This window comes from Pteropus medius, unplaced genomic scaffold (genome assembly GCF_902729225.1).
Source record: "Pteropus medius unplaced genomic scaffold, Ma_sr-lr_union100, whole genome shotgun sequence".
NCBI classification, from domain to species: domain Eukaryota; kingdom Metazoa; phylum Chordata; class Mammalia; order Chiroptera; family Pteropodidae; genus Pteropus; species Pteropus medius.
The window spans coordinates 79237-104720 of NW_024354504.1; the positions used below are offsets into that span (position 1 = coordinate 79237).

General features: G+C 49.0%; 1 protein-coding gene and 3 pseudogenes across 2 annotated transcripts in view; 2 read left to right on the forward strand and 2 right to left on the reverse strand.

Moving 5' to 3' along the window:
- Positions 1-2062: 2062 nt before the first annotated feature.
- LOC120596549 (uncharacterized) lies at positions 2063-2181 on the forward strand (annotated as a pseudogene).
- Positions 2182-12232: 10051 nt separating this feature from the next.
- SH3YL1 (SH3 and SYLF domain containing 1) overlaps positions 12233-25484 on the reverse strand; it is a 29119-nt gene continuing 15867 nt past the window's right edge. The window contains exons 5-10 of one of the 2 annotated variants that reach the window (XM_039855021.1): positions 25071-25183; positions 24078-24206; positions 22452-22569; positions 21758-21818; positions 16496-16552; positions 12233-13024 (exon numbers count right to left, since the gene is read on the reverse strand). In XM_039855021.1, coding sequence (XP_039710955.1) covers positions 12834-13024; positions 16496-16552; positions 21758-21818; positions 22452-22569; positions 24078-24206; positions 25071-25183 — 669 coding nt within the window. In that variant the 3' untranslated portion in view covers positions 12233-12833. Of the gene's footprint in view, positions 13025-16495; positions 16553-21757; positions 21819-22397; positions 22570-24077; positions 24207-25070; positions 25184-25484 lie in introns of both variants that reach the window. The other variant, XM_039855020.1, reaches the window with a different exon arrangement.
- LOC120596552 (uncharacterized) lies at positions 17637-17752 on the reverse strand (annotated as a pseudogene).
- LOC120596558 (uncharacterized) lies at positions 18412-18529 on the forward strand (annotated as a pseudogene).

Here is a 25484-nt window from a genome sequence, read left to right on the forward strand (position 1 = left end):
AAACGAGCCATCCAAGCTAAGGACAGTCCAGTTACCTGGGTGGCTGGGCTGTGGGGCCCACGGACCCTTTTCTTCCTACCCAGAACTGAATCCCCTTCGCCCGCGAGTGGCCACGGGCCTCTCAGTGTAGCTCGGCAGCCCTTAGAAGCCAAGGGCGCCTGCGTGACTCCTCAGCCTGACTTCCTTTCACCCTCACCTGGGGCCTCTAGAGGAGGGGGCGGCTGCGGGAGACAAAGAGGACAGACACGGCAGGAGGGTGGAGGGGCCCTGAGGAGCAGCCTCCAGCACATCTTAGTCTCCGTGGTTCATAAATATTCATGTGGTGATTAAAACATTTATCCATATTCATGCGGTGATTAAGGACATTGCTGAAAATCAAAGACACAACTGACTCACAGCCTCTCCTAGTGAGCATTCTGTCCCAACCTCAGAGCCCCCGGGAGGGGCCAAGTTGTCCTCGGAAAACATCAGAGGCCTGATGTTCTATCAAACGTGAAACATCGCCACCTGTTCACACAGTCCTGCTGACGTTCGCCTGAGAAGCCAGCTCCCCCGCACTGGGAAGCGGAGAGGACAGATGCCCCACTGAAGTCACACCTCAGATAAACACCTGCCCTGATCTCTTGGATGGTCTGTTTTGGAAATCCGTAAAAATAGAACAACTTAAGATTCTGTGACTCCCAAGAGGCAAGATTCAACATTAGCAGAGAGCCCTTGAACCCCAGGGCGTGTAGGGTGGTTGATTTCGACTTGGAACATAAGGCTCACAGGCTGGACGGCACGATTTCTCCCTAAGCTCTGTGAGCGGCAGCGTCGCGTGCATCCTCAGGAGCCCGGTTCTTTTGGGTACAACGAGGCGCATCGTGCAGGGTTCCAGAACCTGGCGGGCACGGGGGTTAGCGCTGGTCACTTTTAGGAATCATCGTCTCGTCTCATTGACACCTGACCTCAAACAGAGCCCACCGGCCAGACTGCGCAGGGTGCAGATGGGCGGAGTGTTCGGGCGGCTCCCGCAAGCTGAGCACAGAGGAGAACTCTGCGCGTCTGCACGCGGCAGAGCCGCCTGAAGGCCTCCGCCTTGCGTGCACCGTCCCCTCGTTTGGAAATGTGTTTAGATTTTATAGATTTTTGCTAGATTTCGTTATGTAAGCTTTACGTACCGAGAGGTCTTAACCAAAGGTTTTTAAATGCTGAGTAAAATGCTCACCAGTCTAGTTTGTAATATACATAATAAAACTGTCATGTAATTTATTTTCTTTTAAAAACAAGCTTCTCATACAAATTGCCCATGGAGCTTTTATTTAGAATGTAAGGTCATCTGGGGCTTAGTGTCACGTCAACAACATTCTCCGAAGCGCTAGGGTCCTTTTTTTGGGGTGTCGCATTCTTTCAGGCCGCGGTCAAGCCAGGTTCGTCAGCTCTTGGCAAAACAGCCCCCTTCCTGGTCGGGAGCGCGCGTGCCTCGGGAGGTGCCAGATGGAGCTTTCGCTGCTGAGCCCGAACTCACGAGCGCAGAGCTGCAGAACAGCCACCCCTAGGCCTCGGCATTTCCACCGCCCAAGGCCTCGCATGGCCCTACTGCAAGGGCAGGCGCAGAAAGTGGGGTGCAGGGCGCGGGGGGCCATGTGCTCGCCGCGCCTTGGTTTCTCTGGAAGCAGCGACCCCCCGGGGAGGCACAGGGAGGACCCCGCCAGCCAGGGCCCCGGGCGCCAGGTTTCAGCGCCAGATCCGTCTTTCTGAACCCCAAGTCTCTCCTAAGGAAAAGCAACAACTCGTACCTCACAGGGCAGACGTGTGTGTTAGATGCGAAATTTTGGAAACAGTAGGAATATTTTCACATTTTCTTTAAAAGACAGACTTTTTTTGGTAGATGCGCAAAGGGAGTTTTACGTAGATCACGTAGGGCCTCGATGGCCTCTTCTTCACACCCAAACCTGCGATTCCGCAGCGGCCGCCGCTGTGATCCTGGGCATCGGGTGGGCACCCTCATTTCTACCGATGTTGAACGAAGTCGTACAACTCGTTAAAAAACGGCGTGTCAATATATATCAAAAATGTTTCGGTCTACGGCCACGCCTCCCTGAACACGCCCGATCCCGTCTGATCTCGGAAGCTGAGCAGGGTCTGGCCTGGTTAGTCCTTAGATGGGAGACCACCTAGGAAGACCAGATGCTGTAGACGTAAAAAATTTAAAAAATAAGGGATTGTAAACTGACAAGTTCCTTGCAATCTGTGAGGTCAACCAAGGGTTGTCTCACCTAAAAAAAAATTTAAAAATAAATTTTTAAAACAGACTTTGACTTAGTATTTTTGAAATTTCTCTTGGCAAATGGGGTGCTACAATACCCTTAGACATAAAAATGTCATGAATAACAGTGCCACAGCTAGCAGCTAAAAGCTGGAAGTAACCCAAATGTATGACAAATTATTTAGCAAATTGAAAAAACGGGTATTACGTAATAATTAAAATTATGTCCAGGGATAACTATTTAAACATGAGGAAACGCTAAAATCTAAAAAGCAATGTATGAAAATGGTAATGCCCTGTGTGATCACTTTTTAATTCATATAAACGCTTGGGATAAATATTATTTTCTTAGTACTATTATATATTTCCAAGTCAACCTGTGAAAGTATTATAGCCATATGTTCACATGCTAAGAATATACGATATTCCATTATTTTGTAGGAGAAATTAAAATGGCTCTTGTGACATTTTAATAATAAGACAAGACATGTCAGTTATGTTTAAAAAAATTGTGAAACTATAGGCTTAATTTGCTAAAGTGGACACCGGGGAAAATTAAAGCATTTTCGTTGTCATTTTTAAACATGTGTGTGTGCCAAAATTCAAGAGCAATTACCCAGAGTTTATTTTTTTAAGAATATTTATAAGTCGTCTGGAGAGAGGTTTTATTTTTATACTCTTCCAGTACAGTACACATGTCAAATATAATTGAAATAATGCTAAACTCGTTACTTTGTGATCCTATCTCCATGTTGGCTTCAAATCACTTGCTGGTAAGACTTTCTCAAGTAAAAAAAAAAACGCTTAAATTCCTCTAAAATATCAAAACTTTCCCTTGGAGTCTTTGGCATGGAGGGGCCCCCGGAGGAGAGCTGGGGGCCGCTGCGGTGCCACCTGTGCCTGCGGGGCTGGGCGAGCGGGTGGTGCCGCGGCGTCTGGCCCAGGTGGCGCCTCGGGCCCGACCCGGACCCCATGCTGCCCGCCGGACCCTGGGCCGGACGCTGGGCCGCATCCTGGCTGCGGTGACCGCGGTGACCGCCAGTCCCCACGCGCCTAGTAGCGCTGACCGCGACGGCCGATCCCTCAGCAAAGGGACGTGGGTAAAGAGGGGTCGCAACAGACGCACACGCACCTCAAACGCACGGCATGAAACGCAGCAAAGGGAGCTCACGGGGGAGCAGAGGGAGTCAGCGGGGGCTGTGACCGCCTCCGGGTCCGCGACAACCGCAAAGCTCCCCGGTGGCCGTGGAGTTTGCCCTTTAGGGCTTTTCGGACCAGCACCGTGCGTGTGCGTTTGTCCCTCCCACAGGCAACACTTTTGTCATGGTCGAGGTCTCTGTCATAAATTGTTCAGCCAAAACAATAATGCAAGAAAAAAAAAAACCCAGAATTTCCTTTTCTTTCCTAACATTCTCTCCACCCTAACGAATCATTTGTTTGTATTTTCCCATGAATCTTTCCAGTTCTTGTTCAGTCGCGTAAATCATGTTAACCTCAGTTTAATCATTGTTTAGAAAAATATTCTTGTATTTATTTCATTTTCTATTATATATTGAATATTTTAATGTGTTGCTACATAATTAACATTTTATTTGGATTATTGCACAATATTCTTAAAAGCAACCATGCACGATTTTCTTACACAGTGCTATTGTCGGACATTTAAGTTATTACAATTCACACTGCAACAAGTACCTTTGATTAGTTTCGCTCTTCCTTTAGATTGTTTTCTTGAAATGCATTTCCTTATGCCCATGTATTTAAACAAGTAATATCAGAGATACAGTGTTTTTACTAATTACTTTATTTTTGAAGGGCTTGAAATAATGTGATTTGGACCGTCTTCCCCCGTGAGTTAGAGAAGCGGCCCTCGCTGGTCTTCCCCTCTGCCTCCGGGTGTCTGCTCCGCATGCCCTTCCTCTTTCTCAGGTGTCCTAGAAAAAGCACAGGGTGTCCTTGTCGTCAGCAGCACAGCAGAACCTCCTGCCCGCGCACAGCACCTCTCCCCTCCCCCACGCCGGCCTCTAAGCTCCTTCTGAGCAGGGGACTGTGCAAATACAAAGCGACCTAAAAAATCAGCTCCAAATGGAGTCAAATAACATGACAACTCTAAAAAGCAAGGACTGTACACTCGGTGCCATGTGTCAAGCACCTGGAAACGTCCCGCCAGGCCTGGGGCTGCTGTCCGCGCCGCCTACACGTCCCCCCTCCCTGTGCCTGGGTGGAGGGACAGTGCCAGGACGCACTTCTCAGCCGGACGCCGACAGCTGCCCACGCACACACTGCGTCTCCCCGAAACTCCTCCCAGCGTCCACAGTGGCCACTCTGTGCTGGTCCCTGTCTCCTCGGCCTCCCGCATCGCAGTCAGAGACGCTTCTCATGCTTTTTTGTGTGAAAACACAAGTCAGGTGGGGAAGCCCTGCTCTCCTGGGCACCAAACCTGCCAGCACCTGAAAATGTTCGCCCCCCTCACCTGGCCTGGCCTGAGCAGGCTGAAGGCCACCGCCCTCAAGGCCACTGTCAGTCAGTGTCCCTTCTGCCTCCCACGGGGGCGTCCCCCTCGGCACCATCCTGTCCACGACACGCCCTCCGGGGAAGCCCGCGTGGCTCCACGTCCCCCGCTCTGCCCGATCCGTAGCCGCTGTCACAGCTGGCTGTCGCCCGTGCCCCTCACGGGACTCCCAGTCTCGCCCTCAGCCCCCTCCGAAGGGCTGCCCACTGCACCCCCTGAAGGGGCCGCTGTCGCGATGTCGGCCACGCACATCCCCAAACCCAAGGAGCTCTCCTCGCTCTTTATCTTGCTCGAGTTAAAAACAAAACTCAGCTGAGTAAACGTGCAGATCTAGCTGTGTTTATCAAGCGATTTATGAATCGGCGGCATCCCATCCAGCACCTAGAAGGGGCTCCGAGGGCCTGTGGAAAATGGAAGGAAAATGGTTAAAACAGAGGCACTTGTCAGCGGGACCGGCTGTTACCGGGATGTCAGATGTTAAGGGAAAAACGCAGGCCCAAAGTGGCGTCGCCTGGGCTGAAATCCAGCCAGCGAGTGGGTTTAACACCCGATCCGGTTGCACTTTCAGCCTCTCCCAGAACCATGATTTCGATCACCCGCTCTGGAGCTTTCTGGGCAAGTGCCAGTAAGGTCACTTGTCACGAGGGCCTCTCCATCCCCACACTGAGAAGAGGCGATCCACTGATAAACTGCTGCATCTCCTGCCCTCGAAGACACCATGGCGCAGCCCAACGGCCCCTGGATTTCCTGCGCCGCCGCGGCCTCGCCGGCCCCCCTGCTGTGACGCTTGGGGGGCACAGGCCCTGGGAGCTGGTCCCGGGTGCGGCCGGGACGCCGCTGGCTCATGAGTCGCTAATGAAGCCGCCTAGACCTTCGGGTTCCGGTCTGGTTTTGCTTCCAGCCCCGCCAAGGTTCGGTCTCCTCCGGCCAGTCAGGGCCTCCGAGGCTCGCCCCGTTTTCCTCGGTCGGCTGCACATTCGAGAAAGTTTCGTTGGCTTCGCTCCTGGCCCCTCCACATGCTCCCTGCAGGGGGTCTCCGTGCAGAGAGGGCCGTCGGGTCTCTGCCGACGCGTGTCAGGGCTCAATGGAACTGCCCACCAGCGCGTGTCACGTGGAACGCGACCCTGACCTTACTCAGCAAGGTCCTTGCCCGCGAGGAGGGGACCTTCTGGCCGCAGGGGGTGTCCCTGTGAGCACGTGCAGCTGGGCAGAAGCCAGGCTTCTGTGTTCGCAGATCAGGGAGAGTTTGCGGGGGGTGCGTTTGCTGGGGGGCCTCCTTGTCCCAGTGCCTAATGAAGGGAGGGCCAAGTCCGGAGGAGGCGGGGACTCGAGGTCAGAAAATGAGCATTTTGTCCCCTAGGTCACTGGAAACAAAGCAGCTCGACTAATTATTCACGGGACAAAGAAGGGGGTTTGAGGACTGCGCCTGGCCTGGCGTCCAGATTTGTCTTCGTGCGTGTGTGCGTGTGTGTGTGTGAGAGAGACTCGTCTCCGTGTGTGTTTGTGCGTGTGTGTGTGCGTGTATGTCCTCTGCAGTGACACGGGGTGGGGGGAGCCCAACCTCCACTGTTTTGCAGGCTCCTGGGACTGGAGCAAAGTTCAGCGTCACCAGCGGTGGGAGAAACGATCTCTGTCCAGGGCGGATTTGGTCCTGTGTCCAGTTTAACTTTTCTGGGGTTCTCAGTGCAGCAGCTCGTGGAAGCTCACCTCGGACTCGTGGAACCGAGTGCAGCAGCATTCGGCCCACAGGCGGGCTGTGCTGTCCCACGCTGACGGCGAGGGGAAAGGGGCTCTGCTTTGGGTGGAAAAGCCTCTTCTCCAGTCTGACCTGAAGTGGCACTCAGGTCAGACGGCCCGGAGCCTGGGCACCCACCGTAATGCCCTGGGAAGCGGAAGCTTAGGATTTCATCGCTTTGTCTCTAGGAGCATGTGGTTTGTGCAGGTTTGCATACGTCATGGACTCAGTCTTTTTAACTGAATATTTTATAGCATTTAAAAAGTCTTGTCTTTGATAAATCCTTCAAATACTGTTGGAAATAAACACTCCGGACCAAGTGGACGTCCGACCTCTGCGGCCGCCCGGGGCAGTGGCCGGGCCGGCTCGTCCTCAGCCTGCGGGAGGCTCGTGGTTGGTGCTCATGGTTCCGAGCACGAGCATCGTGAGCGTTGCCCAAGGTGTCCCCTGGGCGGTGAGCCGTGGCTGGCGTCTCAGGCACCTGCTTCAGCCCCTACGTGAGGGGCTAACCCGTCCACACTGGGACGCACCGGCCTGGCCTCTAAGGGTCACCAGCGTCACCCCACGGGAAGGCCTCTTCTTCAGGGTCTTTGCAGCTGACTGTAATCTCCTCGGAGAAGCTGGAGAGAAGTCCCGGCTAGATCGGCAAAGGCGAGCAAGGAAGGACAAAGCAGGAGCAAACACTTCCCCTGGTTACGTTTATTTTTACCGTTTGGGAAATAATCAATTTATACTTGAAGTCTTTTAATAGCTGTTATTATCATTAAGAAAATATCATATAAAATTTTGGATGAAGGAAACTTCTACACAATCTCAGCAAAATATTCCACCTGTACTTTCCCCTCCAGACTCTAAATGCAAACAGAGCTTACTCGCTTGGATCATGAAGCACATAAAATTGTGTGTCCTGAATTTTCTCCGAACGATGTAGCACGAGCACTTCTTTGTGTTGTTTTTAGTTATCATCACGAGTTTAATGCTGGGTGACACTTCAGTGTTCATCGGTACTGACAGATAAAATATTAATATGGCTGCAGAGAGAGTAACACTGGAAGAAACACAACCCCGCGCTCCGGGCCCTCACCACCCGCACGGCCAGCGGCGGCTGTTTTTTCTCTGCGCTTTACATGCTTTGAAATTCATCGAAGATATCAGGACAAAATCCGTTTATCTCATTTCTGGACCCGTAATTCTGTCAGCAGACATACCCCCCATCGCACGGGTCACCGCGCCAGGCTCGGAATATTAAAATAGAGACGGTGCTCACTGTGCCTGTCATTCTCCTCTCCGGCTGGGTTCCCTGCATTCCCACAGTTTAAAGCTTATTTTAAACTTTATTTATTTTTTCCATGTTCTTTGTTTCTTTTAAATAATATGCATGTAATTATGAAAATAAACTCAGATGGGGCTGCACTTTGGAGGGATGGGTACGTCAGAGGGCTCGCCCGTGTCTGCTTTTTCTGTGGGAATAAGGACCACGATTGTTTTAGAATAAGTCGGGGGCTAAAAATCCAAAACACTGAGTAAAAATCGCCCGTCAGTCTGTTGGTCGTTTTTTGAGGTCCTCAAACACACGCCCAGGTGCATTTCTACCTCAGTTTGGTCGTCAGCTTTGAGAGGGTGCAGCTACAGGCCTGCATCAGCTCAGCTGGGCGTGTTGGTGACGGCCAAGCTCCGTGACAGCCTGCAGGAGGCGAAGGCCAGCGGCTCAGAGCCACCTGTGGGAGGGAGCCACACAGGAAGGCTCTCCCTCAGGCCTGCCTTCTGGCCTGAGAAACGCCGGCTAGCCGCGTCTGGGCAGGAAGGAGCTGGCCTGCCACGACGTCGTGGGAGCTGAGACCCAGTGGACACCTGATGTGTCTCACGTTCGGCGTCACAAAGAGTTCATTTCCCCAAACACAGTTGACCCTTGAACAACGAGGTCTGAGCTGCGAGGGCACACTTATATGTAGAATTTTTTCAATCAATATATTGGAAATTGTTTTGGAGATTTGTGACAATCTGAAAAAACTCGCAAACTGCATAGCCTAGAAATATTTTTAAAGTGAAGTGAAAGTTACGTATGCCATGAATGTATAAAATATATGCAGATACTGGTCTGTTTTATTATTTACTACCCTAAAATACACACAAATCTATTTTAAAAAGTTAAAATTTACTAAAACTTACGCACAATTCACAGTCGAGAGAAATGTAAACCAACATTAAGAAGCTGTGTTAAATCATGACCCACAAAGTTATCTGTGGTGCACACTGGGCTCCTGTGACAATGTCGTGACCACGTCCTGTCCCTATTGCCGTGAGCCCGAGCGTCGCCTACAAGGCCATGCGACGCCATGCGCCATCGCAGCCAAAGCGGGCTCAGGGTTCTCGTGCGCTTGTCGGCAAGTTTAGTGCGAGACCGCTAACCCTGAGCGACACCAGGGGACCGAGTGAGGCGGTGCCGTGGTCCTGGCGCGCGCCCAGGACGCAGAGAAGTCGTGACGTGACGAGACCTCGGTTGCCTCGCGTGCAGAGGGGCCTGCGGCCGCGGTCACCAGCATTTCAAGATAAATAAATGCAGCGCGAGGACACACGTAGAGAAAGAAAGGGCCCCCGAAGCGTCACTTCGGCCGTGCCAGCAGGCGCGGAAACCTGGCGCTTTGGGCGAAACCCTTCTTTATCTTGGATTAAAAAGGCAGCGGGCGTGCGGGTGCCGACTGCCGACCTATGACCTCCAGCATGACTCAGGAGGCGAGGCCTCCTGCGACAGCTTAAAGCCCGAGGAAGGTGAAGGATGTCACAGCTGGAGATTTAATGCCGGCAGAGGGGCGCTCGGCCGCTTTAGGAAGAGGCTCCCCTTGAAAACGTCACGACAGCAGGAGAAGCAGCTTCTGCCGGCCGAGGACAGGTTTTAACGCAGACGAAAGTCACGGAGCATGCACCGTGACTGCAGAGGGACACGGCGCTCACACGTGGAGACCGGGTGACAACCAGACAGAAGGCCAGCGGGGTGGTCTGACCCAGGAGCAGTGTCCACAGCACCGCGGGGTCCACACCAGGAAGAGAGAGAACGCCCTCGGGAGGGATTTCTTTTTGTTTCCAATTCCGCCGGCCTGCAGCTTTCCCAGAAGCGCCATTGAAAGCTGGGCCGACAGCCGGGGGCTGCGGACTGCCAGGTGACCCTGTTGCGCGGAGCCCCTCGCCTCTGGCAAAGCACCCCCCGCCCTGCCCCTCCGTCCTGTGCCGATGCCCCACGGGAACCTGGGTCCGAAGACAGACAGCTCTGTTTTCACTGCCATGATAATAAAACGCAGTTATGGAGTCATGTAAACGCGCATACGAAAACACGGGGGACAGCCAAGCGCCGACCCCTGGTGCCAGGCGGGGCAGCTCCACCCTCGAGCACGTGCACGGAATTCAATCGCGATTATGTTTTTATTTTGAAAGAATTCGAAACTTATAATTTGCAAAAACAATACGAAGATTATACACACTTTCAGCCTTCCGATGTTCCTGTCTTATGGAATCACAGCACAATCAGCAAAACTTACCTACCCCGTGGGCTTTATCTGGCTCCCCCGTTTTTCCACTGATGTCCTTGGTACTCGTTCCAGTAAAACAGTTTTAAATCTCATTTCCAGGGCCCAACGCAGGCCCCAGGCTGCATCTAGTTGCTGTGTCCCCTCGGTCCCTCCATGTCCTTCACGATGAGATGGTCCTTGTGGGGAGAGCAGGGAAGGTGCTTTGTGGACGGTTCCTTGGCATCTCGCTGTGGGTCATGTCGTCACCCACCCCTGGCCAAGAGGTCTGTTGGGTTTCTCCACTGTAAGGTTACTAGTTTTTCCTGTGTAATCAATAATTGCCTTGAAGAGATACTTCGAAGCTCTGTACGTTCCCTTCAATCACCAATTTTGTGTCCGTAAGTGGCTGTTGCTGTGGTGTGTCAGTTTCGGATTCTGATTGTCTTTATTCACCTGCTGGACCTCTGTGAGGGACAACTGCCTGCGGCCCCATCTGTCTGTTTATTCAGTTATTTACCTCAGTGAGAAATCAGAGTATTTATCACATTTTATGGGTTATGACAACGTTTCTAAGGCTTGTCTTGCTGCCCATACTGCCCTAGCGTTGGTCATGCGGTCCTTTCAGGTGGCCCCTGTCCACGTTCTCGGAGCACCCCAAGACTCTGCAGGCTCCGCGCTGTAATCTACTGGCTCTCCAAGGATGCAGGTCCCTGTTACCGGCGCTTAGATGGCATTTTGGTGTTGGCTCTCAGAACCGGCGAGAGCTGGGTGGCTCATCGCGGAGCCTCAGGGGACAGTGCTGGGGAAGGCGCGTCCCCGCGTCCACCTGTCTGTATCCTCGATTCTGGCCCTGGACAGGCGCTTGTACTGTCACATGCTGCCACCCATGTGACTTTATTTCTGACGACAACAGACATGGCTTTCTTCACGTGCAGTGCATCTCCTGTTCTCCATTCAACCCCAGTGCGCCTGGCGCGTCTCCCCCCCTGTCTTATGTCCCTGGGATGTTCTGACACGTTCAAGGTCATTTCACGTCGCGGCCCCGCCCCTGGGCACGCGGGTCAGTGGGGACTCCCGGCGCAGACCGCGCGGGACAGGGTTCCGGATGGCGGGCCCCGCCCCCGAACCCCGAACCCTGACCCCGGACCCCTGACCCCGGCCCCCGCGCCCTGAGTCCCGATCCCGGGCCCGGAACCCCAAACCCGAACCCCGGCCCCCGCGCCCCGAACCCGGACCCCGGCCCCCTGCCCCGGGCCCCGGGCCCCGAACCCCGCGCCCGCACCAGCCCGCGGGCCTCGTTCCTCCGCGATGCCGACGCCGTCGTGCGCGTGACAGTCGCAGCGTCGCGGGACCGCGGACCCGGGGGTCGCCACCCAGGCCGGGGAGTGTCCGGCCGGTCGCCACCCAGGCCGGGGAGTGTCCGGCCGCCCGCCCTCCTCGGGACCGGTCCCCACGCTGCCCTCGGACGCGAGGCTGGTGGCCGCTGTCACGTGACCTTCCCTCCGGGACGCGACACCACAGTCCTCGGCGAGAGTGAATTTAATTCACGGTCCGGGGCTTTCCCGAGGGTCCCCGGCGCGTGGACGAGGCCACGGCGACACTGGGAGGGGGGGTGGTACCGAGGTTCAGTTTTCCTGAACCTAAATGCTCCTCACCTTGCTATGTGCCTTGGTTAATTTTCGCCGTTCAGAGATGGTTGTTTTCCACAACTTTGTCAAGCTTTTTCATTGCTTTTTGGAGAAAATTTGCCGAGTTTTGTATTACTTTGCCTTTTTGTTAATTCCAGCCAACACAATATTTTTTTTTTCCTTTCCTTGGCCTAAAATAGATATTTTACTGAAGACTGACTGTGAGTTAAGAGTCTGGAAATTCTTAAATCTCCATGTTTGCTTTTTTAAACTACCCCTTCGCCACTTGTACTTAATCCATTTGGAGAATGGGCTGGAGGGGAGAACGTGCTCGCATTCCCCCCAGTCGAAGTATATCATGTCAGGTTTGCCTTTTGCTCTAGTTCGTAAAGACCTTTAGATACAAAATTGTCATTTTACGTATTTATAATCCCTGCCAAATTTACTTAATTTAATAATATGATAATCGAAACCCTTATAGTGAAACGCAACATGCCAATGAAAACTTTGAGTATGAGCAGCCCCAGGAAGGCAGATCAGAAACGGGGCCTATGACCGCTTTACAAAAAGAAAACAAGAAAAAATCAAGACATTAACTTAACATTTAAAAAAAAAACCACATTTATTTGGGGACAACAAAACTAGAAGTCGATCCTACTGGTAGCAATGAGCACAAAGAGGGCTTAATGGGGGCCTCCATGGTTGATTGAGCTTCTCAAAGGTGTTTCTACTATAAATGTCTATCTGTAGTGTTTGAAGGTATAAAGATAATTTTAAGGAGTCACATTCTAGTGAATATCTACAACTCTATAAGTATTACTACTTTATCTAAGCTGATTTCTTTTTCTCTAGTCACTTTGCAGATAGAAATATATGAACTGGAATTTATGTCCTACCCTTAAGATTCTCAAATTAAACAGTTACCATATGCTTCGCCAAATCAAATGTTTAGTGATGTTTGACAATGAACACAGAACTGTGACCACGTAAATTGAGGATCTTAACTATCTAATAGTGCATGTGATAAAATCAGTACAAAGTATTTAAAGACATGTAAGTTGGCCATTTATATGCAGAAAACAAAACCTTTTACATATGGAATAAACGGTATTTTTAAATTTATATTAAATTTTGCTTAACTGGATAGCAAATCCTGTCAGTGTAGAAATAACTTTTTTTATAATTCTCAAAGAAAATAACATAAAGTTTAATTCATGGTAACATAGTTGGCTGGAAAAATGCCTGTGTGACCTCGAAGCTCCCCTTCCCACCAGTCGAAGTGCGAGTCTGTCTTTGATGTGACTGTGATTCTGTCTCCAACTTGAAAACTCAAATCCCCCGGCTGCTGTCCTTCAAAAGAATATAGAGCTGTCACTTCTATGGGTTGACTCAAATTGCCTGAAACAAGAAAAAAACACTTACATTATTCACATTTTTTAATAGGAAAAACTGGGAGTGTTGCAGGTGAGATATAAATTAACAGATCAGGGTATCGTGAGGCCTCCCAGGCCAGTAGAACCCACAGCAGATGGTCTGTGATTTCCATGTTATTAAACTTGTTTTTCTTTGAAAAGAGCAAATGTTTGATAACAACATTTACTAGAACCACACAAATCAAACTGCATATTATTATATTCTTAGCAATGTATTTAGCAAATATTTGTGGTTGTAATTGTTTGAACTTTGAACAATCTGTACGACGTCATTTATGTTTTTCTTCTTCTGACAGAGTCGTGATTGCTCCATGAAGTGCAGCTCACGATCGTATCACATAAGGTTCGATTTCTGTGTTATGCTGCGTCCTCAGCAGATATTTCTCCTCCTTCAGGCTTCATGGCTGTGTCCCTTTCTGTGCTTTATGGGTTATTTCTCTCAAAACAGATGATATTCAAATTAGCACATCAAGAAGCATGTCTACAGATGTTTAACGAAAATTTCAACACGAGTGTAGAACTTAATGTACTATAATGGGAGAAAACACTTTGTGACTTGAGTGGTCAACATGAGTAAAAGGCATTAAATGTTACAAACTGTAGAGCATCATAAAAATATAAACATACTTTCTGTGTGCTCAGCTACATGGAACTCGAAACTGCTGCTTCATATAACCTTGTGCATAAATTATTCTAACTACACATACACTGAAAACATAAACAACTGAATTCTAAAACCAGCTACTTATTGGAACCTAAACTATTATAATAATAAAAAATAAACTGAAGTTGCCTGTCAGTAAGAAGTAGAAATAGTTAACACTTTAATTAAACGACATTGACCGAAACATTGAATTTGTAGCCACACAAGATGGTGCTGCAATGCTTTCTATGAAGAAATAACCTTTATAATAACTAGTATGCGACATTGGAGATATTCCTGGTATGATTAGTTTTTCTATAACAAAAAGTTCTGCATATTTTTATATTTTACACGATATTTACTTTTAGTCTGCTGATTTGAAGGAATAAGATTAAAAGAATGTCACAAAAAAAATTGTGATACAGTCTGGACATCATCAAAACCAGTCACATGACCTCTGGCCCGCATCAGTGGCCGTCCCTGTGTGAGAGGAGCCGTGGCCCGGGCCAGTCCTTGTGTCACGCCTCATGTCACCAGGTCGGAGGAATGTGAGTCCATGTCAAAGAAAAAATCATTCTGAATGTCATTTTCTCATGAAGCGCCATCAGATGACCCAAAGCCAGACAACGAAAGCCGCCAGCGAGCCCCCCAGCCCCGACGTGTGTGTAGCAGGAAGAAGCAAGTGACAGGAGTGTCAGGGCGTCCTGGTGGCACCGCTGTGCCAGCTGCCACACGCGCACTGGCCACGCGGACGGTCACCACGTGCAGCAGACAAGACCGGCGGCTGGGCCTGTGGTAGGCACTGACCCTCTCCCCTCCCCGCTCCGACGAGGCAGCCGCACACACGGGCTGACACTCGGTCACCTTCAGTGACGACTGGGCGGCTGACTCGATGCTGGCACTCACGACCCCCAGGCCACACATGGGGCCGACAGCCTCAGGGACCATGTCCTCTGTAGGAGTGTGAGTGTCCATGGCGAGTGCCCCGACGGGGGAGGGGTGCTGCGGGCAGGGGGCGGGCGTAGTCCCGGAGCGTCCAGACCGCCACTGGCAGTCACGGGGTGGGGGTGGGGGGCACTGGCGCAGGCGGGGCACCGACGTTCAGTTACAAAGCTGCCAGTCCACCGGGCTGGGGACAGGCGAGCCCCGTCTCGCCGAGAGGCCCAGGCCCTGTGTAGCTGGCGCTCCCACGGGCTACAAGTCCAAAGCGCACGCGATCTGGAGAATTATCGTCATGCAGCCTGGGGCGGGCGTGGGCCAGCTTGGGAACTGGCCAGAGGGCGGACGGCAAGTCCCGTGTGCCACGACCTCGACCCCCAAGGGCGCTCGGTAAGGGAGCCCTGGGGAAGGGCTTAACTGGTCTCACAGCTGCTTTTTAAAAAACACAGTAATGTAAGTTTTAATTTAGAAACAGACTTAAAAATTTTTTCCCTTCAAAATCCCTTATTTTGGAGAAAGAACTTAAATAAATTAATATTACTATTAACCTATTCCCTACTGTTTGTACAACTTAACTCATCTGACCCTCAAATATAAAAACAAAACCCAGCCGGCCAGCCACGGGCAGGGGACGCTGCGCTCGGACCACGCGCCGGGAACCTGTGCTGCCGCTGGACCAGCCTCTGGCCCCGGAGCCTCTGAAGGTCCTGATTCTCGTCATTCAGCATCTTCCCACAGTGCCTTTTGAGAGACATTTCTATTTGTCAGGCACCAGGTACTGACCTCGGCAGACACTGAGGACAGGGGGCCTCGTCCCCAGGGTCACATAACCAAGGCGTTCTCGGGGTCCACAGCCTCCGTGCCCTGTAGCCACCAACCCTCCCCCTCCGTGTCCCCGTTGGGCAACCCTCCCCCTGCCCCGGCCCCCGCAAGCAAGCTCGGGTGCTGCTGACCTCGTCGCGTTTAACCGCAGGACACCTAGTGTGGGTCAGACCCCAACGGTGCCCTAAGGCGAAAGGCTGTAACACAGGCTCCAGGTGTGTCTGCGACTTTGGTGTCGACAGTCACACGTTCACCTCTTTAGCTCCTAAAGGACACGTGTCCATAGGCCACACTTTTGACAATCTCAGTAGTTTCTGTGAATCACAAAGAGCACAATGCCCTTTTCACAATCTCACAGAGCTTTCTTAGTGAGCCTGAGAGGGCAGCACCTCTCCGCGTGCGCCAAGGCCACCTCCGAGCTGGCACACCCACTCCAAGGAGGGAAAGCCAGGCTGGAGGCAGGGGGAAGCCAGGGCCTAGACCCAGTGGAGAATGGTGGGCTTCTGCTCGGGGGCCCGCAAAAGAGACGTCTTTGAAATAATTTTATGAATTTTAAATAAAGGGTGCCTAGTTATCTTGATAGTCTATGTGCAGGAAACATAACATATAAAGCTCGAGAGTCTAATCCACTAGCGTATGGTTCTGTGACTCTCGTGACGAAAGGCGATGTGAACAAATAAACCATTTTACAACTGTTTAACCTTTGCCCTGGTGTCCCAGTCACATTTCCAAATAACTGCTTAATTCTCTGAAAGAACGTCTTCTCCGGGGGATCACAGTAAGGCAGGTCAAAGGACCGTATCTGTTTTGGTTTCCACATCACTCTTGTTACCTCACATAAAAGCAAGTGAGGGGACAGAAGCAGAGCATTTTTAAACGAAGCTCCTCAAAAGCTTCGGCTCACATCCTGTGGCTCGAGGACGGGGGCCTGATGCTTCCCCAGAGAGTCTCACGACCTGCCAGCTTAATTACAGAGTTTGTGGTTATGAGGTAGATGTGAGTCTTTTATAATATATAGAAATTTTTATTTACCAGCTCTCTCACGATAACTGGAAAGTTCAGGATAAAGCTTATGCTCGTTTCTGTTACCTGCAAAAAAAAAAAGTGGGGGGAACATTTAGAAAATTTATTAGTTTATAGAATATAAAATGCCCAAGAATGTCCAATCTTGCTCTTACTAAGCAAATATTTTTAAGTCACTATAATTGATAAAAATATCATTATTTTATCGTGCTTTAAATCAAGAAGGAATGTCTGAATAAATGCAGAAAATACCCTAAATTTAAAGCAGATGGTAAACATCTGATTTCTGTGAGGCCAGAACCACATAAACTACAATGTACAGCCTCGCAGTTATCACCCATGGAGCGCACGCACCTTCTCCAGCAGTGATTATAAAACACCAGAATAAAAAAGCTCAAACCCCCAAGCCGGCGATTTTCAAGCACCCTTGCTCGCTTATTCCTAAAATAATTCTTAAACAGCATGTGCTCACTTGTATATTTTTAAATTAACACCTAAAAACGTTCAACACAAGCTTAAAAGGGTATACTTTTTAGCATATTTCATTGTCAATTACTTAAGTTAAATAATCTCTTTTTTGGATAAAAGAACCTAAATAGCTTAGTGATCTGAACCCACCATCATTCATTAAAAAAATTAACAAGCTTTTATTCAGTAGTCAGATATTAAGCAATATTCGTTTTTAACCTTCAAATCCTATTTCCATTCCATTTGTCCCAAAGATTTTTATACTAACATATTATTATATTTTCTATTTAACAGTTTCTACAATAAAATATGCACACAAAGGCTCTATTAAATAATTTCTTGTAGATAAAGTTATCACGGTAATCATTATTTGTATACAACTGATCGAAATCTTAAATATATTATAAATGTGTTAACTTACTACACATAAAAGTAAAATTTGATTTGAAATGCATTTCAGTATATAGATGAGACTTTTAAAATTAGTTGATGTACACAGGATGGCTATTTCTTATTTCTGGAATGACAGTGGTTCAACATCAAATTCTATTTTTGTATTCTTTCTTAAGAATAAAAAAGCTGGTTCTTATTTAAAAAAAAACTAAGGAGGATTAGGAGATATTTTACAGCAATGTAACGATTATCATTTTTTTTTATTAATTTATTTTTTAATTATTATTTATGCCTACAGCACCTGGTCTTCCTAGGTAGTCTCCCATTCAAGTACTAACCAGGCCCGACCCTGCTTAGCTTCCGAGATCAGACATCGGGATTGTTCAGGGTGGCATGGCCATAGACCGTGGACCGTGGCTCCACTGGGGCGTGAACCCAGGACCTTCTGCGTGTAAAGCAGACGTGCTCACCGCTACACTATGGAACCATGTCCATGTAACAATTATTTTATGTTCCTTCTGAGATAGGAGTGAATAAAGTCACATAGTTATGTATCATCAAAACAACAACAACAAAGTATTATTTATAAAATACTAAAATATTACTATTATAACTTCTTGTTTTGGTGATAGCTTGTGATTTTTAAAATAATTAATATATACGATAATAATATATAATAGAAATCACCTGATCTACTTGTCAGAATTATTTACCAACTACTTCAACATCCATATTTCAAATTGGATCACCGTTCTCACGTTTTGGGGGACAATGCAGCATAGCATGATTCAGGATGATTTGGGGTTCACTTTTCTTATTCAAGTACAAAAAAGAAAAAGCTATGGTAAAAAGATCAAAGACAAAGAAGATAGTCTGCATGTCATGTTTTCACTTGGAGGAGCCGGAAGAGGAACATGTCTGGAACTAGAGTGTCTTAGGTCACCCGTGCCCACACCCCTGTGCCCACACGCCCTTGCCAGGCTCTATGAGGTCCTACGCACAGATGTTCACCACGAGAAGGCCACTAGCCTAAGAAGTTCATGAATATAAGAATACAGAAATAAGTCTACGGCCATGCCACTCTGAATGTGCCCGATTTCGTTGATCTCAGAAGCTAAGCAGCGTCGGGTCTGGTTAGTACTTAGGTGAGAGACCACCTAGGAAGACCAGGTACTGTAGGTGTTAAAAAAAAAAAATCGTCAAAAAAAAAGAATATAGAAATAAACACTGGCAGGGTAGAGGGTAGAGAAGAGGGTAGGTACAAATATCTCAAGAGAATCTCTTTTTAAAAACTGACAAGGAATAAGAGATTTTGGGTAGGTGACCAGAAATAAAACAAAAATATGCAAATTAAGACTTTCTCAACTATAAAAATAAGCACACTAAAATAGAAATGGGAAAGTATATTTCATTTAACCACGGTAAACCGAAATTACAAAGTATTTACAAATAAACTTAATGAGAAAGGCGTACAAACTATGAAATCTTAGGAAACACATAAAATAACATCTTGACGAATGGAAAATATAAAATGGGAAGATTAGCATGCAAATACCAGATTAATTAATTTATACATGTAATATTATTGTGATTAATATCCAAAAATCATACTATGAATATAAATACATTTTATTTTAACTAAAATTGCATATTGGAGGAAGATGAGAATTGATAAAGTGATTCTAAAGTATATGAAGAATAAATGTCCAGTAATTGCAAAAATAAAAATACTGCAAGAAAATCTAGGAGATCATAAATGCAATCTTGTATAGGATGTGGCAAGACCTTAACCATAACTAAAAAATATAAAACCTATTAAAAATAGATGACAGACATATTTTTACATAAAAATTAAAATTTTCATAATATGTGGAAAATAAAATCAACAGATAAATAATACATGTAGGAAAAAAACTGTAACCCAAATGACGAAGATATGTATGAAGCACTTCTACAAACTGAAAAGGCAACAAAATTCCAATAGAAAAAAAATGGATGAAATGAAGACACTTTTCAGAAAAAGATTAAGTCTAAAACGCCAGCAGTTACATGAAGAAATGTTTAAATTGGTAATAGGTAGGGGCAAATACAATCCAACGAACAAGAAGACGCAACCAACCCACAGACTCGCAAGCGCAGACACCCCAGCACAGACAGCAGCGGGGAGAGGGCCTGTACGGGTGCCCCTGGACACCGCCGGTGGCAAAACCTCTTAAAATTAATCCACCAGATACGTTAAATTAAAAAAGAAAAAAAAAATCCTTTGAGCTGTTGTCTTCGCTCCTGGTAAATACTGGGGGGAAAATAATAATAGAAGTGCCAGTATCATTACACACATTAACTTAGAACGATGTTAACTGGCACTTTGGGGCATGGAAAAAACTGGAATAAAGCTAATGCCTCTTCGCAGGCAGGTGGCTGAACGAAATACGCACATCTGACCGTGAAATACTAGCCGGCCACCTGGAGGAGTTAACTGGGGTGACACAGGTGGACTGAGGTAGGGGAGCGTGTAAACACGACAGCATTTCCGTGCGATGAGGGAACGTCGTGTCCGCGTGCACGGGGTGAGGCAGCGGCCGCGCTTCCCGTGTGCACCCGGTCTGGGGTGAGTGTGGACGAGCGTGTGACGCAGGTGAGGCTGGAGGAAAAATGGGGAAAACAGAGCGACTCACCAGAGGACATTCAAAGCCTCATGCGCGGTCGTCCTACATGATTCAGGTGAGGGTGCATCAAAATTAAGGTGTAGTTTTTTGATACCGAACTTAGAAGAGGTTAGATTGAAAACGAGAGGTTAAAAACACACCAGTTTTAAACTCTTCTTTTATCGAATCAAAGAGTGGGGTTCGCAGCTTGGGATGAAAAGATGGTGCATGAGAAAGGAGGAGCCGTGAAACCGAAGTCGTGGGCGGGGGGCGCACCGCGCCCCGGACGCTGCAGCCGGCTTGCAGAGCCGCCGCGGGCAGAAGCGGACAGATGGGGGACAGCGCCACTGCGACCGGCGGCCAAGGCGTGGGATCGTGGGGGACGCAGACGGGCCACGGCCGGCAGAGGCACGGGGCCCGGGACCCACGCGACGCAGGTTTGGGAACGGCCGCCGCGGGGACCGCGCCAGTGACCGGGTCTCTGTGAGCCCTGCGGGCGACACCCGGCGGCTGCGCAGGTTTACACCTGGCGGGCGCGGGCGTCCGTTCTGCCACCGGCAAGGGGTTTTCCGAAACGCGCACTTTAGAACGCACACGCGGTCAAGTTCACGTGCGCACTCAGGCCCGGAGCGACCGCACGCGACTCCTTGGGAAGGTGAGTGGGCGCGAGGCAGAAGCCGACGCCCCTTTCGGAAGACGGTGCGGCCCCCCCGAGAGCACGGCACGGACCGAGTCAGGGGCGGCGGGTCTGGTCTGCGGGCCCTCCCGGAGCGGACACTCGGACGGCCCGGAGCCGGGCCAGGAGACGCGCAGGTGCACGGGCGGGTGGGGGGCGCGAGCCTTCTGCGACGCGCGGCTGGACTCACGCGGCTCCCGGCCCGTAGGTCTGCCAGGGGTTCGGGTACCGCCCGGGGGTCGCGGCTGCCGCCCCGGGGTCCGGTTACCGCCCCTGGGTCTCGGCTACCGCCCCGGGGTCCGGTTACCGCCCGGGGGTCGCGGCTGCCGCCCCGGGGTCCGGTTACCGCCCCGGAGTCGCGGTTACGGTCCCGCGGTCCAGGTTACTGCCCGGGGGTCTCGGTTACGGTCCCGGGGTCGCGGCTACAGCCCCGGGGTTGCGGCTACAGCCCCACAGCTGACGTCTGCCCTCCGGGACTGAGCGGGGCTGAGAGGCCTTGCAGCGCAGGATATGCGCCAGGGTCCCCTTTGTGCCCCAAAGCCACAGCACAGCGCCCCCTGCCTGACAATGGGTGGTACCTGAGACAGCACCAGCAAATACAGTGCCAATCACCAGTGACCTCTATCTAGGAAAAGCGGAATTCCAACAGTGACTCACAAAAACAAGTGACCGAAAGGGGGTAAAGGCCAAAACATGCTGCTGCCTAAACTTACTTGATTTTAAAGCCACTTTATGAAATCCTGAGCTCCCAAGCATCTATGATAAAATTAATATTCAGATATATAAATCTATAAGTATATAAGAAAAACAGGCTCACTTTGTTCCCATTTTAAGTTGGCAGTCTTGGCAGAAAGACACATGAGAAACACTTTAAAGACAAAGCTCTAACTGGGAGAAAATGCATTTTGAATGAGAACAGACATTTTAACGAATCACAGCATGCGATTCTGTCTCAGGTGTCTAGAAGAGGCTGACATTTGTTTTTCTCTCTTTAACTCTAAAGTTTAACAATGTAGCTTGATTTCCTGACAATAATATCTAATGACTGCTTAATTATAATTGTATTCAGATTGCAACAAAAATACTGACTTTGGACTTGTGCAGGTGACTGCTGTGGTCTTGACCGTGGTTTTGGAGACAGTTCCTTCACCTGCAAGAGAAAAAAAAGCACATGATCTTAAACCGCGTTTTTGCTCAGGAGCTCCGAAGGCGTTTTTTCCTAACGAGCACGTGCGGGCACTCGCTGACGAGGCCCCGGACGCCCGCGTGGACTGGCTGGGCTGCACTGGGTTGAGCTGATAACATACAGATGCCGACAGGGCGGGGTGCTCTGCAACAGGAGTGCACCTCAGCCAGGCACCCCGCGATGACCAGCACGGGACAGGATCGCGGTGACTGCGAGAGGCAGTGACAAGTCCGACCGAGTCAGTTTTCACTCCGTACGCTGGGGGCTGAGTGACTCTGACAGGGTGCTGGGGAACTAGGTGAGCTGGGGACGCAAGAGCCTGCACCCAGAGGGGTCACTGTCAGCAGCTGCTCCCGCCTCAGGCATCAGGGTCACGCTCTACCCTGGGAGGGAGGCCTCCATGGGGACAGCGAGGTTCCCCGGCCCCGTGTGTATGACATTTCACCGGCACCTCCCGTGAACGCACTGACAGGGGCCGTCCCGTGGGTCCCAGAACACTACGGGGCACGCCCTGCGACCCCCAGGAGAGCGGGACCCGCGCACCGCGGCGGCCTTCCTCTGCCCCCTCGCCGCCCTCCTCGCGTTGATCCGTCGTCCCTCGTTCTCAAACTTTTCGGTGAAGGAATCCAGAATTTCATAAAGGTCTTCCGCTTGAGCGGGCCGTGGAACATCTCCGAACAAAATGTCACAAGCTCGGATGTCTTGACAGTAAAATCTGGTAAGAAATATCACAGTTTATAGACATAGATCTTTTCTACAGTTACGGGGGGACGTGTGTGTGGTTACTCCTTGTAGCTGCTTCACACACACTAACTACAAGCCACCGCCCACGGGAAACCCTAGGTTCACCCCAGGCTCACCGCTGCAGGCGGCCACCATCAATGGTCTGACATGCCCACCCTTCCTCCAAACACACGCACACACACACACCTGTGCATACACACGCATGCGCATGCACGTACACACACACATCTGCGGAGACACCTGCAGGCACACGCGGTCTCACAGGTTTACAAGTTCCTTAATAGTCCTAACCCAAGGATTGTGCTCACATACACGACTCTGTAATTTCTTTAAAATGTGCATTTGCTTCAAAATTATGTAAAGATTTGCCACACATGTTGGAAGCCCTGCAGCTGAGGAGGGATGTCCCTTTTAGTCTACCCAGAATTTAAGTGACATTTGGCTGGAAAGTCCTCCGAAGGCCTAGAATTAGAGGTTCCTAAAGGCATTCCTAACTTGTATTTCTCAAATTTATAAAACCAGGAGTAAAACTGCCATCTCTGTGAGATGAAGAGCTCCACAAACCTGGATTCCCCCACCCCTCCCATCCTTCGGCTCCTGTGGTCTACCACCTGTGTCTCCAGGTGTGCAGCTGCATGCTCAGCGAACTGTCTCCGCTCTCTCTTATGAGGTGAGTCTGTCTGCTGCAAACCCTCAGCCGTGTCAGCGCCATCGGGCTCACAACTGGTGGGATTTCTGCCAGGTTCTGCAAGTAGCCTGGTCTTAGCTTTTTATTTTTCTGGGCAAACAGACATATTTTAGAGGAAATTTGGAAGAGCGGCTTTAGAAAATTTAGCCCGATGCCAGGTTAAAGTGGAAGTTCCTCTTAGCCTGTTAGGGTACTTCCAAATCCTTTTTTTTTTTTTTTAAGTCAAAACTGGTCTCTATTTTAGGGAAGATAGATAAGGGCAAAGTGCGCTATCAGGAAACCTCTCCTAATGAGAAACATTTGGTTGACCCAGAAGTTGTAACTGGCGTGTACCTCTGCACGTTTGAAAATATAGTTAATGTGATTCATCAAATAAAATATTATGTAGCCATTAACTTACATTTATGATTCTAATATTATAATATTAAGTGGAAAAATAAAATTTACAACTGAATTGATTACGATACAATCACATATGGCAAAACAAAAAAAAATTAAGCTTAAGAAAATGTTGGAAGGCAACAAAGCGAAATGTGAATAGTTCATTTTAAAGGGTAAAATGTTTTTCCGCCTTTTTAACTTTTTTTGTTTTCTAAATTTTCAATAGGTACATATTATTTCATATTGAATTTTTAAGTAAACAAATTCACTCTCAGAGCCATATGTTGTTAGTTTAGAAAATATACGAAGGTACTCTGTAAACTCAGAAGAACCACAATACAAATCTATGAAGTAGTATTTTCTCATGACGCTGTCTTTAAATCAATTAAAGTCACCTAGCTTGCACTTACTTTCGATTAGTTTCTTTCCTTTCAATCAGACAGCTGCCTTCTAAACTTATGCCGGCAAAGAGTCCTCTCGACTTGCAATAGGTAAAGACGGCAGCCGAGCTTCTTAGGGCCACGTTCCCTTCCAGGTTCCTGCGGACAGAGGGCGTTGCACCTCAGACCCGAGTGGGCGGCTGCACTGCCGGCCCGCGTGGGACAGGCCACCGCCACTTCCCTGGCCTACGGATGTTTTAGGTCCTGGCGGCCTCAGCTGCACGTGTTCACAGCGGCACAGAGGACAGATCGTGGGGGAGGACACACTACTGAAGGCCGTGATGGCCCACAGGGCTGCGTTGTGCAGAACACGTTAAAGCTTTATTTCCAACTTCGTCTTCCTTCCCCAAAACAGGGAAATACAGCCCGAGAGTAGCAGACTGTGGACTCTTCACACTGAGTATTTTCATGGGCCTTAGAAACGTTTTTAGATGATTTCACTGTGTAACTTCCATAAACAGTCTGGGTTTAAAGTATTTCTAAATGGCTCAATTAATGCAAGAATAGTACTTGCAGGGAAGTCCGACGTAAGTATTTTTAACGACTCTCAAGTAAAATGCTTCCATTTCAGTTTTTCAGAATTTCGTTGGAAAGGGGGCCTTTTGTTTTCTGATCAACATTGTCCTTTATCAGTAAATTAAATTAGACTTGCTTTAGCTCCTCCAAAGCTTAATGTAAACTTTATATTAAAGAAATCCCAGTACATACAATGGCCTACATTTCAGAAATATTTCCTTTCTTTTTGCGTGTGTAGATTCAAATTTTCTCACTGCATCACACTGGCTGTGTTTTGTAAATTTTGTATTTGTAACCAATCTCAAACCTTCTGGGAGATACAACAAATATAACAGAAACGAATCATGAATTTGTTTCATTTTAAATCATCTTTTCTCTTAACGCACAACGACGTGCAAGTTTTCACCCTTTTCCTGCAGCTGTTCAAAAGCACCTTGCAGCACTCACCTGCCCAAAGGCCCCACGGCCACAGTGCAGTTCCCTCCGAGTGTCAGGTTACCCCCTTTTGCAAAAGCTTCTACTGCTCTGTCATAATTCAGAATTATTACCAAATCTGATACCTAAAACACAGAAACCCATTTATTTAAAAAATAATTGTTTAAATATTACTTAAAGCATGTACTGATGAAAACTCAAACGCCCTGTATATAACGTAGCAGGAATTTCAACGCAGACAGAACGAATATGAAAGAGGAGTCGAACCCTCATTCTGAGCTGAGGGCGTCAGCAACGAGGACTTCTGCGGGCGACGACGGGGAACAGCTCTGGGCGGTCGCTGTGCACACTGCCCCGTGTTCTCGGCAGCCTGCTGACGCAGGTGCTGACGGGGGTTGGTGAGGGTGAGTCAGCGGTCACAGTGAT